Consider the following 20,985-nt stretch of genomic DNA (forward strand, 5'->3'; position numbering starts at 1 on the left):
AAAAAAAATCATTTGACAATGGCACATGAGAAAGTTATCAACTAGATATTTTAGTGGATGATCATTTTCATCAAGCTTATTCTTTAACATTAAAATGTATATTTTTATCATCTAAATCTCAATAGTTTTATAACTTAAATCATGCTTGTCAAGCCAGAGTTCTTCACATATCCGTCCATCTAATAAGTTAATGCTGTAAAAGTTAATGAGATCTAAAATCTTTCTTGTTCTACTCGACCCTATAAAAAATGCAAATATAAAATATATATATATATATATATTATACACATCAATGATATTTTTTTTTGTCAAGCAATACAAATGTTAATAAAAAAATAATAATCATTTATCTAGGATTTTAAATTTTTTTCTTTAGATAAAATCTCTTTATTGGATAATAAAATTACATTTTAGTTTTGTCAAATTTTTATCTGGGATAGAGTAATTATAGTAATTTTGAAACATTTTGATATGAATTTGGATGAGAAATAAAAATGATCAAAGATATCGAGCAAGATAAGATTTGTTTTAGTTTGATTTATTTTTTAAAATGATACAATGTATATCAAGTATTATGAAAGGAAAAGATCTAGATTGATAACTGCTTTATGTGTTATTTAATATTCAAGATTATGTTTTTTTCCAAAAAGATTTAAAAAATTCTTTCAGGTATATTCATAAAAATAAATTCCTTTAAATATTAATTTTCATTTTAAACTAAAAAAAGTAAAGTAAGAAAGGAGACCTTTTATATCATTTAATTTACCCTCGAGATTCGGTAAGAAATCCTATCAAGGACTTGATCAACGAGAAATTTAACCAGGATCGGTAAAAGTTGGCTTGGAAATATACATAGCCAATATAATTAGTAGTAGTTGAAAAATTGATCATGTTAAGAAAATAAATACATTGCTGACAGTCGGTTGTCTTCTTTTTCCCTAGTGGTAATAATATAAATACCTGCATATAAGTAGTTTTAAGGTTTTACTTAAACGACTGGGGTTGTTTGATAAAAAAAATATAATTCTTTACAAGCAATAAAATAAAAACACAATCCCATGCATAAAGTCCATAAAAAAATAAAAATTGTTATTTCTTTTTACATTTAATAAAAAAAGAATTTGATTTAAGTTTGAAAATGGTTTTTGATATTGGACTATTGCGTGTAAGGATGAAAATTTTGATGCCCATAGTTAGTATTTCATGTTGAATGATGGCTCATGGAGTTATAATGATAATTAAAAAAAACCCAAATTAAGTATTAAAATAAAAAGAATAGGTAAACGTTTTAATGCTGGTTTGAAATTGTGACGGGATTTAAATTTATTTAGAAATATTTAAAAATATATATATTTTATTTTTTTAAAATTATTTTTAATATCATTATATATCTAAAAATATATAAAAATAATATTTAATAAAAAATATTTAAATTTTAACGATACATTCTCGTCGAGCGTGTATTGCACGCGCATATGTAACGTTGGCACGACATTTTAAAACATTCAATCGGACCCGCATATCCATACAGTTTCATCGAACAGATGACGTTTTGACCCTCGCTTGAGGCTCTCTTCATCCAACGTCTCAGATCAACCAAAATATCTGTTTGACTCCCTTCAACTCCATCATAGCTCTTGTTGTCACACGTGTCCTTACACAACAAATCACCTCCGATGCAGTCCTGCAAAATGCTGTTCAATTACGCGCCACCCTCGTTGATAAAACCAGTACTCCATTTCACTTCCTCCTTTGCCTTATCTCCTCGTGCTGTTCCTCATCCAGTCAATAAAATTCCCCTTTTCCACTCTCTCCGGATCTCATTCCGTACCTTCGCTGCCATGTCTGAAACTAACTCCGCCTCCGATTCTATGCCGGATCACATATACGGAACGTGGTACTCGGTGCCGGGCCTCCGCCTTCGGGACCACCGGTTCACTGTCCCTCTCGATTATTCCATCGATCGCAATGCTTCTCCTAAAATCTCCGTTTTCGCTCGCGAAGTCGTTTCCGGTACCTAAAGACTAATCTCAATTAGAAAAATTATTAAAATTGAACTTATCTTAATTAGATTTATTTGAGATGTATCTATAATCTATACAAGTTTACAAATCCTTAAGTGCTAAAGCACTGAAATCAACTAAACCAGATAGTACTTGTACTGGATTGGAAAACATGATCATGTTGCTTGCATTGATTTCTGGAAGAAAACAATAATGAAAACATTTTGTTAAAATGAATGGTATTGTCGTAGTTTGTATGCTTAAATTCAGTTTCACTTGCATCTTTTTGTGGGAAAATCTGGATATCCTTGCTGCCAGTTTCAATTGCAAAATTGATCTTTGGATCAGATATCCAGGTGTTCAATAATGGAAATTCTTATTGTTAGACGCGTGCAAGAATACATGAGACTATTTAGAAACACTACATCACTGCAAATCTCCTGCCATGACACCGTTTCTTGATAGGCAAGCTGTGCGATCTCTAGTTATAGCAGATATTGTCCATGCAATTTTTTTTTATGTTCCGCGCAATTCATTAACTCAACAAAGATTTGGTTGTTGAACTGCATGGGTTAATATGTAATAATCATTTACGATTTGCATTTATCTTAGATTAGATTATCTACTTTTTTGTTTTCATTTTAGTACATGTACTATTACTTTCACTTATGCATTCAGAATGTATGCTGTAGTTGGGAAAGAAGAACAACTACTGCCATACCTATTATATCTACAAGGGGGGCCGGGCTTTGAGTGCCCACGGCCAACTGAAGCCAGTGGATGGATACATAAAGCTTGTGAAGAATTTCGTGTTATTTTGATGGACCAGGCATGAATTCTTGGACATTCCTGTACTTTTACTGCCGTTTCACTGCTTGTATTCATCCTCTCGTACACGCTGCTGTGTATTTTTCATGCAGCGAGGAACAGGCTTATCAGCGCCTTTGACACCATCATCCATGTCGCAATTGAATTCTGCGGAGGAGGTTGCTGAATACTTGAAATACTTTAGAGCTGACAATATAGTGAATGATGCAGAGTTTATCCGAGTTTGTCTTGTTCCTGAAGCTGGACCTTGGACGGTTTTGGGTCAGGTATGAAGACTATTAATCTTTATTGGTTTCCCATTTCTTGTTCTGTGGACTTGACCATCTTTTGTTCTGGCTTTTTGTTTCACGAGAACACCTTGATTTCAGTCTTTTTACTTTAAAGTTCCATTTACCTTCTGGAAACTAAAGTGACTTGAATTGCTGACTTCTTGTTCATTTTTTGGTTTAGAGCTATGGTGGTTTTTGTTCAGTAACCTACTTGAGCTTTGCGCCACAAGGGCTAAAACAGGTCCTTCTAACTGGAGGAATCCCTCCAATAGGAAATGGATGCACTGCAGATTCTGTCTATAGAGCATGCTACGCTCAGGTTATTCACCAGAATGAAAAGTACTACAAGAGGTTTCCTCAGGATGTTGAAATTGTTCATGAAGTTGTGAAGTATTTGGCAGAATCTGAAGGAGGCGGGGTGATGATCTAGCACATGCAGTTTTTATACTTTGGTTAATGAAAAGAAAAAAACATGTTGATCATGCCGTGATTCTTCCTCGTCTCTCTTTTCCTATCTTTACAGGTGCTTCTTCCATCAGGGGGGCTCTTAACCCCAAGAGGACTGCAAACTCTTGGTCTCTCTGGTTTAGGATCCAGTTCAGGTTTCGAGCGTCTGCACTATATGTAAGGCATATATATATTGAGAAGGATGTGTAAACACTATTTTATCCCAAAAGAACTTGCAACTTTGTATTCTTCAGGTTTCCCCTCCCCCTTTCTTCTACCTTTATTTATCATATTTCCCCTTGCTTTGTTTGTCTCCACAACCTGCAGGTTTGAGAGGGTTTGGGATCCTGTAATAGTTCCAGGATTTTGTAAGCAAATCAGCTACTACTTCTTGAATGCTGTGAGAACATTGCTGATCTTCTGTTGATCACTAATCCGTGGATTTTTTTTAGAATCAACCTAAGTTATTTCTTTTTGCAGTTTGAGAATTGGTTGGATTTTGATACAAACCCACTCTATGCTCTCCTGCACGAGTCCATCTATTGTCAGGTAGATTTTCCCATTCCTCTTTTAGCAGTTTCTTTTTATTGTAGGTAAATTTTACTGTACTTTTGCATGATTATAGTGGAACAGCCATAATGATGGAACAAGCCGTGCAATGTCAAAAGCGCAAATCAGTTAATCCTTCTTTTCTGGGTAGATTTCCACTTTCAAAAGTGCACAAGATGCACCTATGCATAGTTTGTTCATTTAAGATTTTCCATCAAGTTTCTAAATCCTCCTTTTCTTTTGGTTCAAGGGTGATTCATCACGGTGGTCTGCTCAGAGAATACGGACTGAGAATGGCAGTAAATTTGATGCAATCAGGGCTGTCAAAGAAGGCCGCCCTGTATTCTTCACAGGGGAGGTATGAAGAAATTATAATATTATGCTTTAAAGATAACCAACTTTTTCAGTTTTTACAATCGCTTATTGAGCCTTTTTAGCATATTAAGTGCATGATCTTTTGGAGTAAGATAAATAGAAAAGCTCATTTAGACAACCCCCCCCCCCCCCCCAATGATAGCCTCATTTACATATTTGTAAGAGGCCATGCTTGTTTCTTTCTTTTTCGGTCCTCTTCCTTAGAAATATATATTTGCATTTGCATGCCTTTTATGAATCAAATGCTTGATCTTTATAAAAATATACTGTGATTTCTTAGTTTACTGATATCGAATAGAACCAGCATCTTTTGCTGTTTTGCTTACATTGTTTTAAGGAATTCTTCCACAGATGGTGTTCCCATGGATGTTTGAAGAAGTTCATGCCTTGAGGAAATTTAAAGATGCTGCTCATTTATTGGCTGAGAAGAAGGACTGGCCACCCCTATATGACATTGCAGTGCTGAATAATAACAAGGTGCCCGTTAATCTTCCATATAATTATTGATTCATTATAAGCCTGCAATGCATACACGTTATACTGAGCTCAAATGAGAAGATTTCAATCTTCGAGATATAGCTTTCGCTTTTAGTCTCTTTTTTTAATAGAAATTAGCTTCAGTGTTATTCCTCGGGGGGGCTACTAATTTTTTAAATGCTGGCAGGTACCTGTTGCAGCTGCTGTTTATTATGAAGATATGTATGCTAATTTCAAGTTGGCAATGGAGACAGCTTCTCAGATAGCTGGAATTAGGCTATGGATAACCAACGAGTACATGCATTCTGGCCTGAGAGATGGAGGGGGGCAGGTTCTTGATCACTTGTTGGGAATGTTAAATGGAAGAAAGCCGTTGTTCTGATAACCATTGTAATTCGTCCTCACTTGTTTCTCTCTTAATTGTACATCTACCCTTTTTTTAAAAAAAAAAACTTGCAATTTAGAATTAGTAATAATGTGCTTTCATTGATGGCTCCAAAGCAGTCATTTCCTGGAAAATATTGTCGATTTTGAGCAAGGCGTGTACGTAATCATGCAAATTTTCTTTACAGGGAGGAATTTGCCACTTCCAGTTTATAATAGAGACGAGTCGAATCTTCTTTCTTCTGATTAATTTATTGGACTAATTTGATCGTCAATTAATAATAGTACGGTACTGACTCCTGAGTTCTAGTTGTCTTGTCCCGGCAAACATGGATCCGGTTAGGCAGGGAGCACCTCCCGAGAAAGTTCTACACGATACCGTTGTACTTGGATTTGAATCATAGTTAATGCTTCTAATAGTCTATTTTGAATTCTTTTAAATTTACTGCAGTAGATTGAGAGGCTGGCACTGCGGTCCAACCTATATTTTATAAAATTTTAATTTTTTTTTTATTAAAATTAAGTGTGGTTTGTATTTTCTGGATCGTTTTGATGTGCTGATATAAAAAAAATTTTAAAAAAATAAAAAAATATTATTGACATGCTTTTCGGCACAAAAAGCTATTTAAAAAGCAATCATTATCACACTTCCAAACACCCTTTGAATTAGACAATGTGGATCCGTATTATTATTATAAATTTTTTAAATGATGTTAAGGCGTCATTAGGTTAACCCCTCAACTTGATAGATGTTGAAGAAAATCATAAAATTATTTTTTTAAAAAAAAAATTAATGTTTAACCCAGGAAACTTCAAAAAAAAAAAAATCAATATGTTAATTTTTTAAACTCGTTATTCAAGTTATTGGATCAGAAATACTATATATGAAAAAACTATAGTTTTGAAAACCCGGTTCGGTGGGTTGACTCGAAATTCTACCAACCCGGTGTTGTAACCGGGTCGGGTTTAAAAAAAATAAAGATGGTAAAAAACTTGGTTGACCTAATAAGACCAAGTCAAAACTTGATTGTAATTCTTTGATTAATTTATTTATTTTTATCAACATAATATCGTTTTGATTTATAAAAAAAATTAGGGTTGACCCAGATGACCCGTTAAAAACTCGGTGAGCCGGGAAAAACCCGTGACCCGAGCCTTAAGCCAGGTTTAAAAATATTGGAAAACACAATGAAACTCAATCCCAACAAATCAAACGTTAAATAATAAAATCATGAAAAAAAAAAAGCAACCACAAAAAAAGATTAAAAAAATAACAATTAAAAGAATAAAAATAAAAATAAATTAGAGAGTAATTATAAATTTTTAATTGGAAGGTGAAACTAAAAAGAAAAAATAATTTCAATAAAAGAATTAAATTTTTTTTAAAAGAATAAGGATTAAAATGAAAAAAATAATATACCATAAATTTGGATTAAAAAATAAAATTAAAAACTAATAAAATTTTTACAAAATGAACAAGAAAAAAATATAAATTAAAAAAATAAGGATCAAATTAAAAGATATATATATATATATATTATAAATTAAGATTAAAAAAATTAAAAATAAATAAAATTTTATAAAAAGACTGAAGTTAAAATGTTAATTAAAAAATAATTAACTTATAATTTTTTAAAGAGGAAAAAAAAAAAAAAGAGGGTGTCAGTGGTAATAAAACTACCCTAGCATTGCCAAAACGTGCGGCACCAATAGAAAAAAGATGCAACAAGGCTTCCTCTTTATTGCCACTGCCACAACTTTTTTAAATATTAAAATATTAAGTAATCTCTATTAAAAGATAAAACTGTCCATAATAATAAAAACAATTAGAGTAAAAAGACTAAAAGGCTTTTGGAAGTAAGGTTTAATTTGTTAATATAAAGGGTGAATTTGCTATTTTATTATATTTTAAAAAATAAAAAGATATAAATACTCTCTTGTGTTAGTTTTAAGGCTTTGAATGAGAGGATAATTAGATTATTTTACTATATTTAAAAAAAAACAACAAAAAAACTCTTATACCTCTTGTCAATCCTTTGATAACTAAGACTTCGTGTGAAAAGAGCGAAATACCCTATCACCAAGGCATATAAATTTACCTTATGTTATAGTTTTTTTTTTTTGTTATATAGTATGGTAGTTTCAAAATCCTATAAAAATAATAGCAAAAGAATTACATTCTCACACGACTGAAAACCTAGAAGTCCGGTTTTCGTGTGGAAGAAAAATAAACAAAACTCTTGGGTTCACCAAACTATGCGTGGAGAGTGGAATGGTTTGGAAGTTTTATTCATCAATAATTGTTTTTATGCATATTATGTTTTTTCACGGTCTATATACTTGGGTTGCACCAATGATTCTGGCGTAAGGTTTTTATGTTCTTATACTCTTAACATGACACAGCAAATTGCCAGTTTCAGCTTGAATATTAGCATCGATACAGCAGACTAGCTCATTTGAATACCCTTCTGTGGAACCAAAAGATGTTCCTAGCGTTTTAGATGGCTCCGCTGTTCCAAGTTTCTGGTGTTTTTTCTTGGATTTTAAATGCCATCTATTCTCGGCATGGATAGTACTGCCTGCTATTCTGCAACAAGAGCTCTTTATGTATGATCATGTGTTGGTTCACTTTTCGAGAGTGATTTTCTCTTTATGAAGAACACACACTTAGCTCTTGAATGGATATGTATTGGTTTTACCAGTCAATAAGATAACTGGCGAGTCCTTGCTAGGTGAACTAATCAGGACTAATTACAAGTGTTTTCTTCTACATAGGACTAATTAAGAATGTTAAGCATGTAGGCTTCGGAGTCAAATATATTTATTTGTTTAATGGACTGAGCCACAGCAAATGGGTTGTATACTTTTCATATCATCATATAACAACGAGTCACGGCATGCAGGAGGGACCTCAGATACGCAAAATTCCTGAGGTTACCTCAGATATATATATATATATATATTTCTGTTCGCGGCACTAAGAAATTGCAGGTGCAAACCATTACCAGTTGAAAAAATGCATTGGATATTGGTTGGTAAGCAGTGCCGTATCCATCAACCTAGAGGGAAATTTGAACATGTGTCTCAATTGAGGTAATTTGATTTGGTACGTAGCAGTCCATGTATATATATCATGCATGCTAGCTAGCTATATTGCTTTGGAGATAACGATATGCATAAGTTGGGCACGTCTCCCCTTTTACTTGAGGGCAGTTGAACAGAAGTAGGTGAGCTGCAGTTGGCTTTACCCATGGCTACAAGAGATGGAATTGAGACTCAGACGGACTCTTGTTTCAAAACCTAGCAAACCATCTTCATCTCTCTATTAATTTGAAGGCCTGTCCAACCTCTTCTCACCTTCCTAGGTTTCCACTACCTTTATCTTGACCCCCTATATATAATCAATCTTACGTACATCCTCAGTTATTCTCTAATCATTATCTTTGTAGCCCCACAATGGAAGGCCAAGAAGCCCCGCCGCCGCCGCCGCCACAATTTCCATCCCAAAACCCTCCCTATCTCTTCACGCCCTCACTGCTCCTATCCTCCTCATTGCACCCTTCTATAATTGAGCCTCAAAGCCTTCCAGATATTGATTGGGTTGGCCTTCTCTCTGGCCAGTCCGGGCTCGGCGAGAATAGGCCTTTCATGGACAGTGCTTCTATGGTAGCTGAAAATGGAGCCGAGGAAGAAAAGGATAAGAAGAAAGGTGGAAGAATGAAAAAGACAACCCGGCCAAGATTTGCTTTTCAAACTAGAAGTGCAGACGATGTTCTTGATGATGGATATCGGTGGAGGAAATATGGGCAGAAGGCAGTCAAGAACAGCAAATACCCCAGGTTTGCTTGTAATTAACTTAATTAAACTTCTAATAATCATTCTAAAACAAAAACAAAAACAAAAAAATCCTTGCATCATCTAACGTTGCATGGTGTGCATTTTTAGATGCTATACGTAACCCAATTAATTACTAATTAGTTTGAAACTGATCCGAATTTATATTTTTGGTGAGCGAAATAAAGTTTGTCATTGGAATTTCATCTTTCTTTTCTTTCCTTCCTTTTTTTTTTAAAAAAATATATATAAATAAATAAGAGTAGATAGTTTGTTGATTGCCTAATGTATCTATATATGTAGATTTATAAGGGGTTTCTTTTCTTATGTTTTGCCATAAAAATCTAGCTAAGGGTAAGGAATATTCGGAAAGAAAAGCAACCACGATCGGCAGCGACGACAGCAACAATAGAATCTGTACAAAAGGAATATATATCTGTGAATTACTATATATGTTTTATTGTTCATTTTTCCAATAATTAACATCCTATAGCTATATATACGCATGCGCATCCTATTGCTTCTCGAATCTTTACTTTCCACGATATTTTGATTTCTTTGTAGGAGGATTTAATTATGAGCTACAAACTTGGATGAGAAGAACAGAGATTTAAATGCGGACAGTAATATTTTAGCTAGTCGATACTATTATTCTCAAGATTATAACAGATGAACGTTAGATTTATAATTCAGAAATATAAAAATTATGAGAGATAATTAATTGAAGCAAAGAAACAAAATAAAAGTATTTTGCTTTATTAATTAATGAGACTACTGCAACCGATATATATTTACAACTATATATAATAGTTGTTTTGGTAATTGAGGAGGTGCATATACTCCTTTGAAGTTCTTAGTTTGAATCTCGGGACCCATATCCAAGAGAATTTAATAAATTCTATATATATATATAAACGTTGTTTGATATGGGGATACATCCTTAAAATCATCCAATTTTTTATTTTATTTTTAATTTCGACTAACGTATAACTATTTGGAAATATCAACCATTTATCTCGAATTGAAAAAAATAAATTATACCATGGCGAAGTCATGTGGACCAAAATATTTTGAATGATTAATGCGTGAATCCCATTATTACTATTGAATATATATTACAATTATTATAGATTTATTTAACGTAGCAGGTGGTTTTATCTTATGGTCTTGCACTATTCATTTTACAAATCTTGGGCATAATCTAGAGTGCATAATTAATTTTTGTCCCTCCTTCAACTATTATTTTTTTGCGAAATAATTCTTACCCCGGCACTTTGATTTCATTTTGCGCAAAGGAGTTACTATCGGTGTACACATCATACATGCAACGTGAAGAAACAAGTGCAAAGGTTATCCAAGGACACGAGCATAGTCGTCACGACTTATGAAGGAATTCATAATCATCCATGCGAGAAAATGATGGAAACCCTAACTCCTCTTCTCAAGCAGATGCAGTTCCTTGCTAGGTTTTAACTTCTTCAGCTTTTCTACGTACACTTTCAAGAACAAATCAAGCAGACCTCCTGTTCTTGGCCATCTTATATATAGTAGTATCCTTGTTGTACTTATGCATGTTTTCGAGGTTGACTTCGTGTAAATAGACCAAAATCAGTGTTTATAATAATGTAAAACTAATAAGCTATATTGTGTGTTAATTTCTTTTTTCATTGTAATTTTATAATCAGATCAAGTTAGTTACCGAGCAAGTTTTTATAGATCAAGTTTAAAGGGTGTTTGGGAGTGTGGTAGCTGATGCTTTTCAAATAGCTTTTCGTGCCGAAAAGCATGCCAATAATGTTTTTTTATTTTTTAAAAATTATTTTTTATATCAGCACATCAAAACGATCCAGAAAGTACAAACCGAACTCAATTTTAGCAAAAAAAAAAAAAAAGTTTGAATTTTTTCGAAAAGCAGGTCACACCTCAATCCCAAACGGCCTCTAAGTCTACATTTATAAAAGTTTTAGTTCATTTAAGATGTAGATAATACGAAAGAAATTGAGTATATTTTCTTAATGTAAAACAACTCGACAACATTGAGATGTATCAAAGAATTAATTTTAACCCAATAATTTAAGTTATGTGAAATTCTAAGATATGATTTATATTCTCTAATACACCTCTTCAAGTAAAAACCTTTTGAACTTAAAGCTTGCACAGATTCACACTATCTTATGTTTATTTTTTTATATCAAATTAGATAAGGATGGTAAAATTCGAATTCATGACCATTTGGTTATCAAAACTCTGATACCATGTCAAAAAATAAATTCAATTCAATAATTTAAGTTATTATGTGAAGTCTCAAAATATATTTTTTATTATTCTCTAATAAAACATAACTCGACTCTATGGCATCGATGTTTTCATTTTCTCAAAAGATCTAGAGTTTAAATTTATTATTCTATATGTGTGTATATAAAACTTTATAACCTTTGAGGTATTTGAGATTGTGATATATGATATTTTTAAAATCCAAAAGGGATTAAAAAACAACTTTAGCAATCCAAAATAAAATTATATTTTTTCTCTTTTAAATACAAACCAAATAGATAGCTATTAAAGATAATATAGTCTTTTCACATGATCCATAAGTTATTACCATATTTATAAGGGATACATTTATCTTTTTGCATTTTTTATGCACAATGAAATGACTAGATTGTCTTTGAAATAATAAAAAAAAATTAAAACTAATGTCCGAGGGTGTTTTTGCATTTTTAGTTTTATACATAGTAAAATGACTAAACTACCTTTAAAAAGTAAAATTTTATTCATTGATGCTCAAGGGTGTTTTGGTATTTTCACTATTTATTTTTACTTTTAATTTGTTTTTATTTTTTTATTGCTATTTATTTTGTTTGAAATAATTTCAGTAATTGATTTTTTTATGTTCATCTTCTAATTTTTTTCCTATCAATTTTTTTTCTTGTTAAAATTTTTTTTTATCAGTTTCATCCTCAAATATTTAATTAGTTGGGATTTGGTCTTCTTGATTAAGCTAAAAAATTTTATTTGACCCACGGTGAAGTATAGGTAAAATTAATTTGTGAGTAATATGCTAAATAATTTGGATGATTTACATTGATACTATTCATAATCAGTACTAGCTTTTAACAACATTTAAATGTACCAAAAAAGGAACGGATAGAGAGACTCATTCATTTGAATAAGGTTATATAAACAAATAAGAAAAATGACATAAAAAATCATAGGGTAAAATAAGTGACAGTAACATATGATATCCTTCCTCGTTTGTCAAATAAGTTTTTAAGGTAAGCCGGTGAGCTTCCACTTCTATAATCTGTACTGCCCTTTCTTGTTGTAAGCCGGTAAGCTTCCACTTCTGCATTGACCTTTCTTTTTTATCATACTACCCAACACATGTAAAAAAATCATGTGATACTTTCTTACCTTAACACGCTTCATCATTTATTCTGTCCGTATACACCTTGAATAATATAATTAGGGCCCAGATTGGACCGACCAAGTCACCTGGAGTTGCACCCACATGTAAGAACTTGGAAGCCTTTGTAATCGCCGGAAGAATAGCAAAAACGGAGGTTTACTTTCAGTTTCTAAAAAGGATCATCAATTATTAATTTATTAACCATCGTTGATTAATTTACAAGTTAACCGGAGAGCTTCCTCTTTCTTTCTTCTTTTCAAAATCGAGAGGTGTTGCAACATTTAGTTAAATAACACGGATTAACTTGTGTTTTTAAAAAAAATTAATTTTTTTAAAAAAAAATTATATATGTATATATATATCAGATTATTTTGATATGTTAATTTTAAAAATAATTTTTTAAAAATATATAATTTTAATGCATTTCAACATTAAAAATATTTTAAAAAAATAATTACAACAAACTTCCAAATAAATTTTAAAAATGGCTTGCCTTGAAGTTTCTTCACGTTAGCGTTGCCTAATTTCTTCCTTTTCTTTTCAGTGTTTTTTTTTTTTTTTTAAAAAAAAAAATCAAAGCATGGTGAGGGCCAAAAGCAATAGCTCAAGATTCTAATTAGGACATATGATGTGGTCACGAATCACACATTAATTAAACCTTTTAGAATACCACGGACATGATACTGGTTATATGTGACGGCATCACTCTCAGAAAATGTGTCTAAACGTGGTTGAACTATCTTTTAAAAAATAAAAAGTAATTTATTTAAAATTATTTTATATATATATTTTTATATCATTTTAATATTTGATTAAAAAATTATTATTTTAATACATTTCCAAACAAAATACATTTTAAAACACTACTATTACTATCCTCCTAAACATTTCTCAAAATATACCTCAACAGACATTAACTTTTCTTGAAAGAAAAAAAAATAATTTTGTCTGAGTTTGGAACTCAAACGGGCTGAGTGATAATTTTTTTCTGCTTTGGAAAGTATCACTAACTAAAACCCCCCACGTTATTTTTAGAATAATTACTAGACAATGCATTCCCCCACTAAGTTTAGAATTCCAAGTTAATTTTGAATGTTATATATATATATATATATATATATATATATATTAACATATTATTATAATTGCATTTTTTGATATCATAATATTTGTTTATTGAGAAATGAAAAAATATAATTGTATTTATACAATGAATTAAGATGTATTAATTATTAAACCCAAAAATATATGAATGCTAATTAAACACTAACGTGGAGAGTTAACTTTTCAAGCAATAGATACAAATATAAATATTTTAATTCTGTAATTCTTTTCATTTTATATAATACCTTGAAAGTTTACTATCGTTGCTAGGTATATATATTATTATTGTTCTTATAAATATATAATGTTTATATAACTAATCTATCTTAAATTTAACAAGAAAAATAAATAAATTACAATAATCAATTGAAAGTATAATCCAAAATACTTATTATTATTTTAAAATATATAAACCACACAATTCAAAAAATGAGAGATATTATATTTATTATTATTTAAATAAGAGAATGGATATTAATTAAAAATCAATTTTAAAAAAAATAACAATTTTTTTATAAAAAAATGGGTCAAGGGATGCTTAAAAGGCTAGGCACATGCACATAGTTATTTCTTTGGTTTTTTTTATTTAAAAAAATAGGCAAACAACACATTGTTCAATCATTGTATTTTTTTTTTTGCAATTGATCGGACAACAAATCATTTGTCAATGTTGATATTGTGTCATTCTTTTTGGTCACTAAAAGTGGGATCCAAGTTTTTGGACCTTAATAATTTAATTTTTAAATTATTGTTTACAAAAAAAAAAAAAAAACACCTTGAAAAATCCATGGAACCTTAATAAATCTATTTCAAACTTTCTAAACACTCTTTAATCACTCTAAAAGTGAAAAATATAATCGAATAAAAAAACTTTAAAGGCCCTAATCTATTTTTTTTTCAATATTTACCATCTTTATTGAATTCCACTTTCAAGATGAATCTATTAACATAAAGATTGATTTTTTTTATAGTTAGAATATGAATGAATAGATTTTTTTTTCTTTGCTGTTTCCAATGATTTTATCTCTCCTCTCTCAACTACAAGTGATTAAAATATAAATATAACAAAGTTTACGACTGAAAAGTATAATCTTAAGGTAATACGGACCAAATTTGCAACAAAAAAAATAAAGGAACCAAACTTTAAATTTTTGCTTTTTCTAAATTGTGCAGATGAAAGGGGCTCTATTTTTCTTATGTTAATTTTGATCCTTGTTAAAAATAACCTAAAACTAATTAATTTTTCATTTAATATCTATATATATTTTGTATGACATCTCGTATATTCAAGAGTATGTAATTTGAAACAAATTTCAAAATATAAAACTAAGACAAAATAATTTTTAAAGGCCAAATTAAGATAAAATAAACTTCAATGACTAAAAGGGAAGGAAGAAAAAACTTGAGGGACAAAGAAAATGAAAAATTACACAATGATAAGTGATATAAATAATAAAATGAGAGGGGATGAACAATGCACACATGCACAACGTCTGACTTGTTTGATATATTAAGTGATAATTAAGCCTATTGAATAGAATATGACATTACTTAATGCATAAAAAATGGCTATATGCATGTAACATATTTATATATCTATATTTGTTCCATATTTGAGGGGGCCGTTCAACGCATCTTGTATATCCATCCATACATGGGGTGAAGTTATATTTTAATAGCATTTAGTTACTGTTTTTTTTTTTAAATGAGAATGGTTGAAATATATAGAAATAATATGTTATATTTGTCAATAATATTCATGTTAACATAAATTTATTTAGAAATTATCGGGAAAACAAATGTATTTTTATATATTTATTTTCATTCCTAATTAAACATATTTCTACCCCTTCTATATTTATCCTTTCTCTGCGATGTCCAAACGACATTCACGTGCACATCCTGCAAATTCTCTGTATTAAAGCTATGGCCGGTGACGTTTTCAGAATATTAAAAGGAAAGAAAAGGGGTATGATGGAAAGTGACAGATCCGATCTCAAAGACTTTTCTCTCAGGAAAAAAAATCTCTCTTTAAAACCTAAAAAAAAATGCTGAGAGAACCCTCAATTTAGTCCCTATTAGATTCTTAATTGAGATCCGAACAATACCTTTGATTAGTTAGGTCATTTTCTTAGGGCTTAGTAATATTTTTATAAAAGGTGTCTTAAAAAGAAGAATTCCGACATAAAATTAGTGAGAATACACGGAATGACCCCATCGGGAATTTTAAAAACGGTGTTGGATGTCATGGATGAATTATTTTGTTTTAGAACTCAAATGATTATTTATAAGTGATACGTCAATGGCTAATTCGAGGCTTCTCCTAAAAATTAAAATCCTCGTATAAGGAAAAGGCAAGCACAGATCTGGACACACGGGGAGACCCACTAGCTACACACGTGGCTTCACCCATGTCGCCGACGAGACACGCAGCAACTACGTCGAGATAAGCATCTCCTACTATATAAACGCAAGAGAGAAGCAAGGGAAGGGAAAATCATCATTTAATACGAAAACGAGGAAATAAACAAAAGCTCTTAACTAGTCAATCGTCTTCTCAGTTTTCTTGCAATCACAAAAATGTCGGAGTTGCTAGGCAAGGCCAAGCAGTTTTTGGTAGAGAAGGTGGCTAATGTCAAGACCCCGGAGGCTACCGTCACCGACCTGAATCTTGAAAGCGTGCACCGTGACAGCATAGACTACGGTGCAAAGGTTTCTGTCGATAACCCTTATGATGCTGCGATCCCTATTTGCGAGATTTCTTACGTTCTCAAAAGTGACAGCAGGTCCGTAATTTCAAATGTTTCTTTTCATGGTCTCAACAGATTTATCCTTTCATTGAAAAACTGTAATCTAGTTTTGTTTTTCAACTGACAGTTTAAGCTTCTGCGTAATTCTTGATATATTTTTTTCATCTTGGATTACTTTTTATATAAAATGAGTGCAATATTATTCAGAGATCATGTGAGATCTGTACAGAACTATTGGATTGCGTAATTTGTTGAATTTCGGGTTGGGATTAATTACATTTTTCAAAAGGAATTGCGATTATTGTGTTTGTGTATAAGGAAATAAAAGCGAAGGATACATGATTCTATCTTCTTACAATGGAAGGGCATCTAATTTTAAATGTATGGGTCAGTAATCTCGAAAAATCCATTGCTTATGAAGAATTTCCCTAGTGGATATTCCCAAAAAATTGAGTCTGCTTTTAAATTTATTTATAATTTTTTTTATGTGAATGTCTTATTTATCAAATGATAATGGGTATGAGATAATAGTTGCAATTCAAAATATTTTTCATATAGAAATGCATTAAAAATATATTTTTTATTTTTTAAAAAAATATTTTTGATATTAACAAATTAAAATAATATAAAAAAATAATTTTTTAAAATATATAATTTTGAACCATATTTTTCAACGCATTCTAAATCATCATACCAGATACATGAAAGATTCGTAAGTATAGATTTTTTTTGATGTGATTTGTCCATTTGAATGTTTGGACCAGGGTGATAGCATCAGGGAAAATACCAGACCCTGGCTCGCTGAAAGCTAAGGAGAAGACAATGTTAGATGTGCCAGTGAAGGTGCCACACGGTGTACTGGTGAGCTTGGTGAAGGACATCGGTAGAGACTGGGACATAGACTACGAGTTGGAAATAGGTCTCACAATTGACCTTCCTATCGTCGGCAATTTCACCATCCCTCTCTCCTGGAAGGGTGAAGTCAAGCTGCCTAGTGCCTACCCTCTCCGATCTGTTCTAATTCTCTCCTTTAATTAAGTTGGGTCTCGATCTGTTTTACGACTACATATGCTCAAACAAAAATAAAAGGAAATGTGTTTTTGTTTTGTTCAGGTCCATGATTTTTCTTTCCGAGCTACCTATTAGAAATTATTTACTCTTAACTCATCTCTCGAGATTCGATTATCATCGACCATAACATAAAAACCAGACTCATATGATGTGGATGAAGACTAAAATGCGTTCAAAGTTGTGGATGCCTCTCGACCGTGTTTGTCACAGTTATCATCTTCACTGTTCTTGACACTACGCTCTGAGTATGTTTAGAGATATTGGTGTGATTGTTTTTAAAAAATAATTTTTATTTAAAAATATATTAATATAATATATTTTTAAAAAAAAAATTATTTTTGATATTAATGCATTAAAATAATTTAAAAATATTAATTTGAAGTAAAAAATAAAAAAATTATTTAAAAAAAAAAAACTTTTAAAATACAAAAACAAACAAAACGGATATCTAATATATTTTAGGTTCAGTTTAAAAAAAAAAAAATCAAACTAGTTTTTTTTAAAAAAAACATGAACTAGTTCAATCTGACCGGTTTTCAATTCGGTTATTTTAGAACAAAAACATGTTTAAACAGTTTTGACCCAGTTTTTCTGGTTTGGCTTGATTTTTTTCAGTTTGGGTTCGATTTGGTTTTTTAAGTTTCATACTTATAAAACTAAAACCGAACCGAACCGGTTGGTTTTTAAAAATTTTAATCAATTTTTTTATTTTTTTTTGCTCACTCTTAATAGTAACAATAGTAAATTTATTGTCCGGCAACACAATCAACTATTTTTATTTAAAATTTACTTGTTTTTGTTTTTTTAAATATTCAAATAACAATATCAACTAAATAATCTAGGTTATTCTGTTTATGTGTGTGTATTCCTTTGCTAACTAGGAATATTTTGACATCAAGTTTGCCCTTCTTTTTGTCATATTGAGGCCAGCCAACCTCTTTTGTTCTTTTTTTTTTTTTTTTTGACAATCCTCTCTTTATCTCTCCAACACGGGATTAAAAAGTAAAAAAATAAAATTTTAAATAAAAATAAAAAAAATCTCTGGAAATAGGGTTCAAAATTGAAATAAGTTGAAAAGATAAGTCTAAGGACAAAAAAATACTTAAAAGTTAAAACTTCCTCATCCCAATGAACCTCGTGGTAATTTTTTTCAATTTTAATTTTGATTCTCGTATTTTTAATTCATTATAATCAAAGAAATTGAATTTGTTTACGAAGATCTAATCCGGATGTTTTTTAAACACCTAGAGAAACCCTTGCAAAGTTAAAATAATCAAATCACTAACCTTAAACTTTACGGTCACTCAGCTAGAGCTAACCAATGGCACAATTCCTAAGCCAGGTTTGAACATGTCCCTAATTGCAGAATATGTATCTGTAAAAAATCCCAACCTAGCATCATTCAAGTACAGTAACACCACCACAACCCTCTATCACCATGGCCAGATGGTTGGCGAGGCTAGAAACGGACCGGCCCATGACAGGGCCCGACGGCCCATGAGAATGAATGTTACCGTGGACATCATCCCAGACAGGATCATTTCAGGCCCAAATTTGAATGCTGATTTTATCTCTGGGCTATTGTCCATGACCAGGAATTATCAAGAGGAATATTGCTGTGAAGATGAATTGCAGCATGGCACTTAATATTACGTCTCGGCAAATCCAGGCACAGAAGTGCGAGCAGAAAGTTGACTATTGGAGCATGCCATATCACGTTCCATGATTGCTTCTTTCTCTATACGTAGCGTAGATGTTTGATTGTAGGAGACAGAGTGGATTGTTTGTGATCCATGCATATTTATCTTCCTATATGTGAAATATGATCTCTGTTTTTTGTTTTTGTTCGTTTCCTTTTCTCCAACCTGTGATTCAATCGATTGGAATTGAAGTGATTTTTGAGCTCTTTGATATTGAACTATCTACTCCCGGGGTGAAACTTACAACTAATGAACATGAAATCTTTTTAAAAAAAATTGCTTCAGTTTGATCGTGTTAGTTAGTTCCTTGATGATGCCGATTCGTAAGAAATGAGAAATGGCAGTGTTGTTGTTTTTCGAGGAAATTATAATTTAGTTTCTTTTTAATTTTTTATGCTAGGTCTCATGATTGTTAAATTTGATTAGAAACAAAGGATATCTAGAAGGAAAAAAACAATTAAATTGCCAAGAAAAAACAATAAAAAAAAAGTAGATTCCAAATAAATATGAAAATATAAGAGCTTGGGATTGATTTTTAAAAAAAATCAAAGGAATTAAGTATTATTTCATTAAAAATATAGATCAAATAATAACTTACTCTATTTTTCTTACCAGAGCTATAAAATAATTTATTGATTTCGTTGACTTGGCCACTCAAATTGTGGCAAAGTGCTGTTCTTCTTTCCTTTTCTTTTCGGGGGAAGAACAAGCCAGGAACATGACCTGTGTTAGGACAATTTTTCGTGGAGGTAATTTGAAAGAGTGCAAGAGGCACCGGAAATGCAATTTTATATTCAAATTTCAATCACTAAACTAATGGCTAGACCTCTTGCCATTAGTCCATGTTACTCATTTTGTTCTTGAAATAGGGCAAAGGGCACTAAAAATGTTAATTGAATACGTTGCTCATTTTACTCTTTTTTCATGCGTTTTGGATACTGAGCTGAATCAAGGATCGGCTTGAAAAAAATATATATATAATGAAACAAAAAACAATTTTTTTTATTAACGTGGGTCTTCGGGCTAGTTTGCACGCACCTCGACTAATTCTATAAACCCTGAAATTAATGATCATATAAATCTCTAATAGCCTTTAAATTTATGAGACTCGAACCAATAAACTCTAGAAAACAAATCCTAACCAGTTTGACTACACTTTCCAATACTAACAAAAAGCAAAATTACTTGCACTTGAGGTCTTGCCCCAGCGGTTAAAGAAACTTGTTCCCTTCCTCTGCATCCTGGGTTCAAACCTCGCCGTGCATGCATGTCACCCCCGCGGTGCCTTACATGCTCACTGGGTTTGCAGGATGTTCAGTGAACCGTGGGATTAGTTGTGGTGCGCGCAAGCTGGCCCGGATACCCACTTAAATTAAAAAAAAAAAAAAAAAAAAAAAGCAAAATTACTTTGGTTATCGGAGACTGACAGCTTCAATTTATTAACAGACCATGACAAATTATAGACAAGTTGGGGGATCCATCGTTAGTGTGAACGCTTGAATACTAGTTTAAGCATGCAAAGTTTGAAAACAATACGCTGCAAGGAACGTGGAAGCAATAATTTTGCAATATAAAAAGAATTATATTAATTTAATAACTTAAATTTTTAGATTTAATAATTTTTTAATATAATATTAAAATTTTATTAATCAAATAATCATGAATTTTAATTTATTTAATAAAAATTAAATATAAATTAACATGAGTTTATGTAAAATTCAAATTTCACTTAAGATAATATATTAGAAAATATTATAAATTATATATTATGAACTTACTAGAATC

General features: G+C 31.2%; 3 protein-coding genes across 3 annotated transcripts; all 3 read left to right on the forward strand.

Moving 5' to 3' along the window:
• Positions 1 to 1,594: 1,594 nt before the first annotated feature.
• LOC118041587 (uncharacterized) lies at positions 1,595 to 5,719 on the forward strand. Its single transcript, XM_035049013.2, has 11 exons — positions 1,595 to 2,013; positions 2,696 to 2,832; positions 2,924 to 3,097; positions 3,282 to 3,518; positions 3,624 to 3,724; positions 3,875 to 3,947; positions 4,028 to 4,096; positions 4,347 to 4,454; positions 4,823 to 4,948; positions 5,136 to 5,338; positions 5,521 to 5,719. The coding sequence occupies exons 1-10, from the start codon at positions 1,677 to 1,679 to the stop codon at positions 5,328 to 5,330; spliced, it is 1,557 nt and encodes a 518-aa protein (XP_034904904.1). The 5' UTR covers positions 1,595 to 1,676; the 3' UTR covers positions 5,331 to 5,338; positions 5,521 to 5,719.
• A 2,906-nt stretch (positions 5,720 to 8,625) lies between these two features.
• LOC118041586 (probable WRKY transcription factor 43) lies at positions 8,626 to 10,866 on the forward strand. Its single transcript, XM_035049012.1, has 2 exons — positions 8,626 to 9,171; positions 10,462 to 10,866. The coding sequence occupies exons 1-2, from the start codon at positions 8,789 to 8,791 to the stop codon at positions 10,637 to 10,639; spliced, it is 561 nt and encodes a 186-aa protein (XP_034904903.1). The 5' UTR covers positions 8,626 to 8,788; the 3' UTR covers positions 10,640 to 10,866.
• A 5,217-nt stretch (positions 10,867 to 16,083) lies between these two features.
• LOC118041900 (late embryogenesis abundant protein Lea14-A) lies at positions 16,084 to 17,535 on the forward strand. Its single transcript, XM_035049407.2, has 2 exons — positions 16,084 to 16,465; positions 17,194 to 17,535. The coding sequence occupies exons 1-2, from the start codon at positions 16,260 to 16,262 to the stop codon at positions 17,465 to 17,467; spliced, it is 480 nt and encodes a 159-aa protein (XP_034905298.2). The 5' UTR covers positions 16,084 to 16,259; the 3' UTR covers positions 17,468 to 17,535.
• Positions 17,536 to 20,985: the final 3,450 nt, after the last annotated feature.

This window comes from Populus alba, chromosome 14 (genome assembly GCF_005239225.2).
Source record: "Populus alba chromosome 14, ASM523922v2, whole genome shotgun sequence".
NCBI lineage: Eukaryota > Viridiplantae > Streptophyta > Magnoliopsida > Malpighiales > Salicaceae > Populus > Populus alba.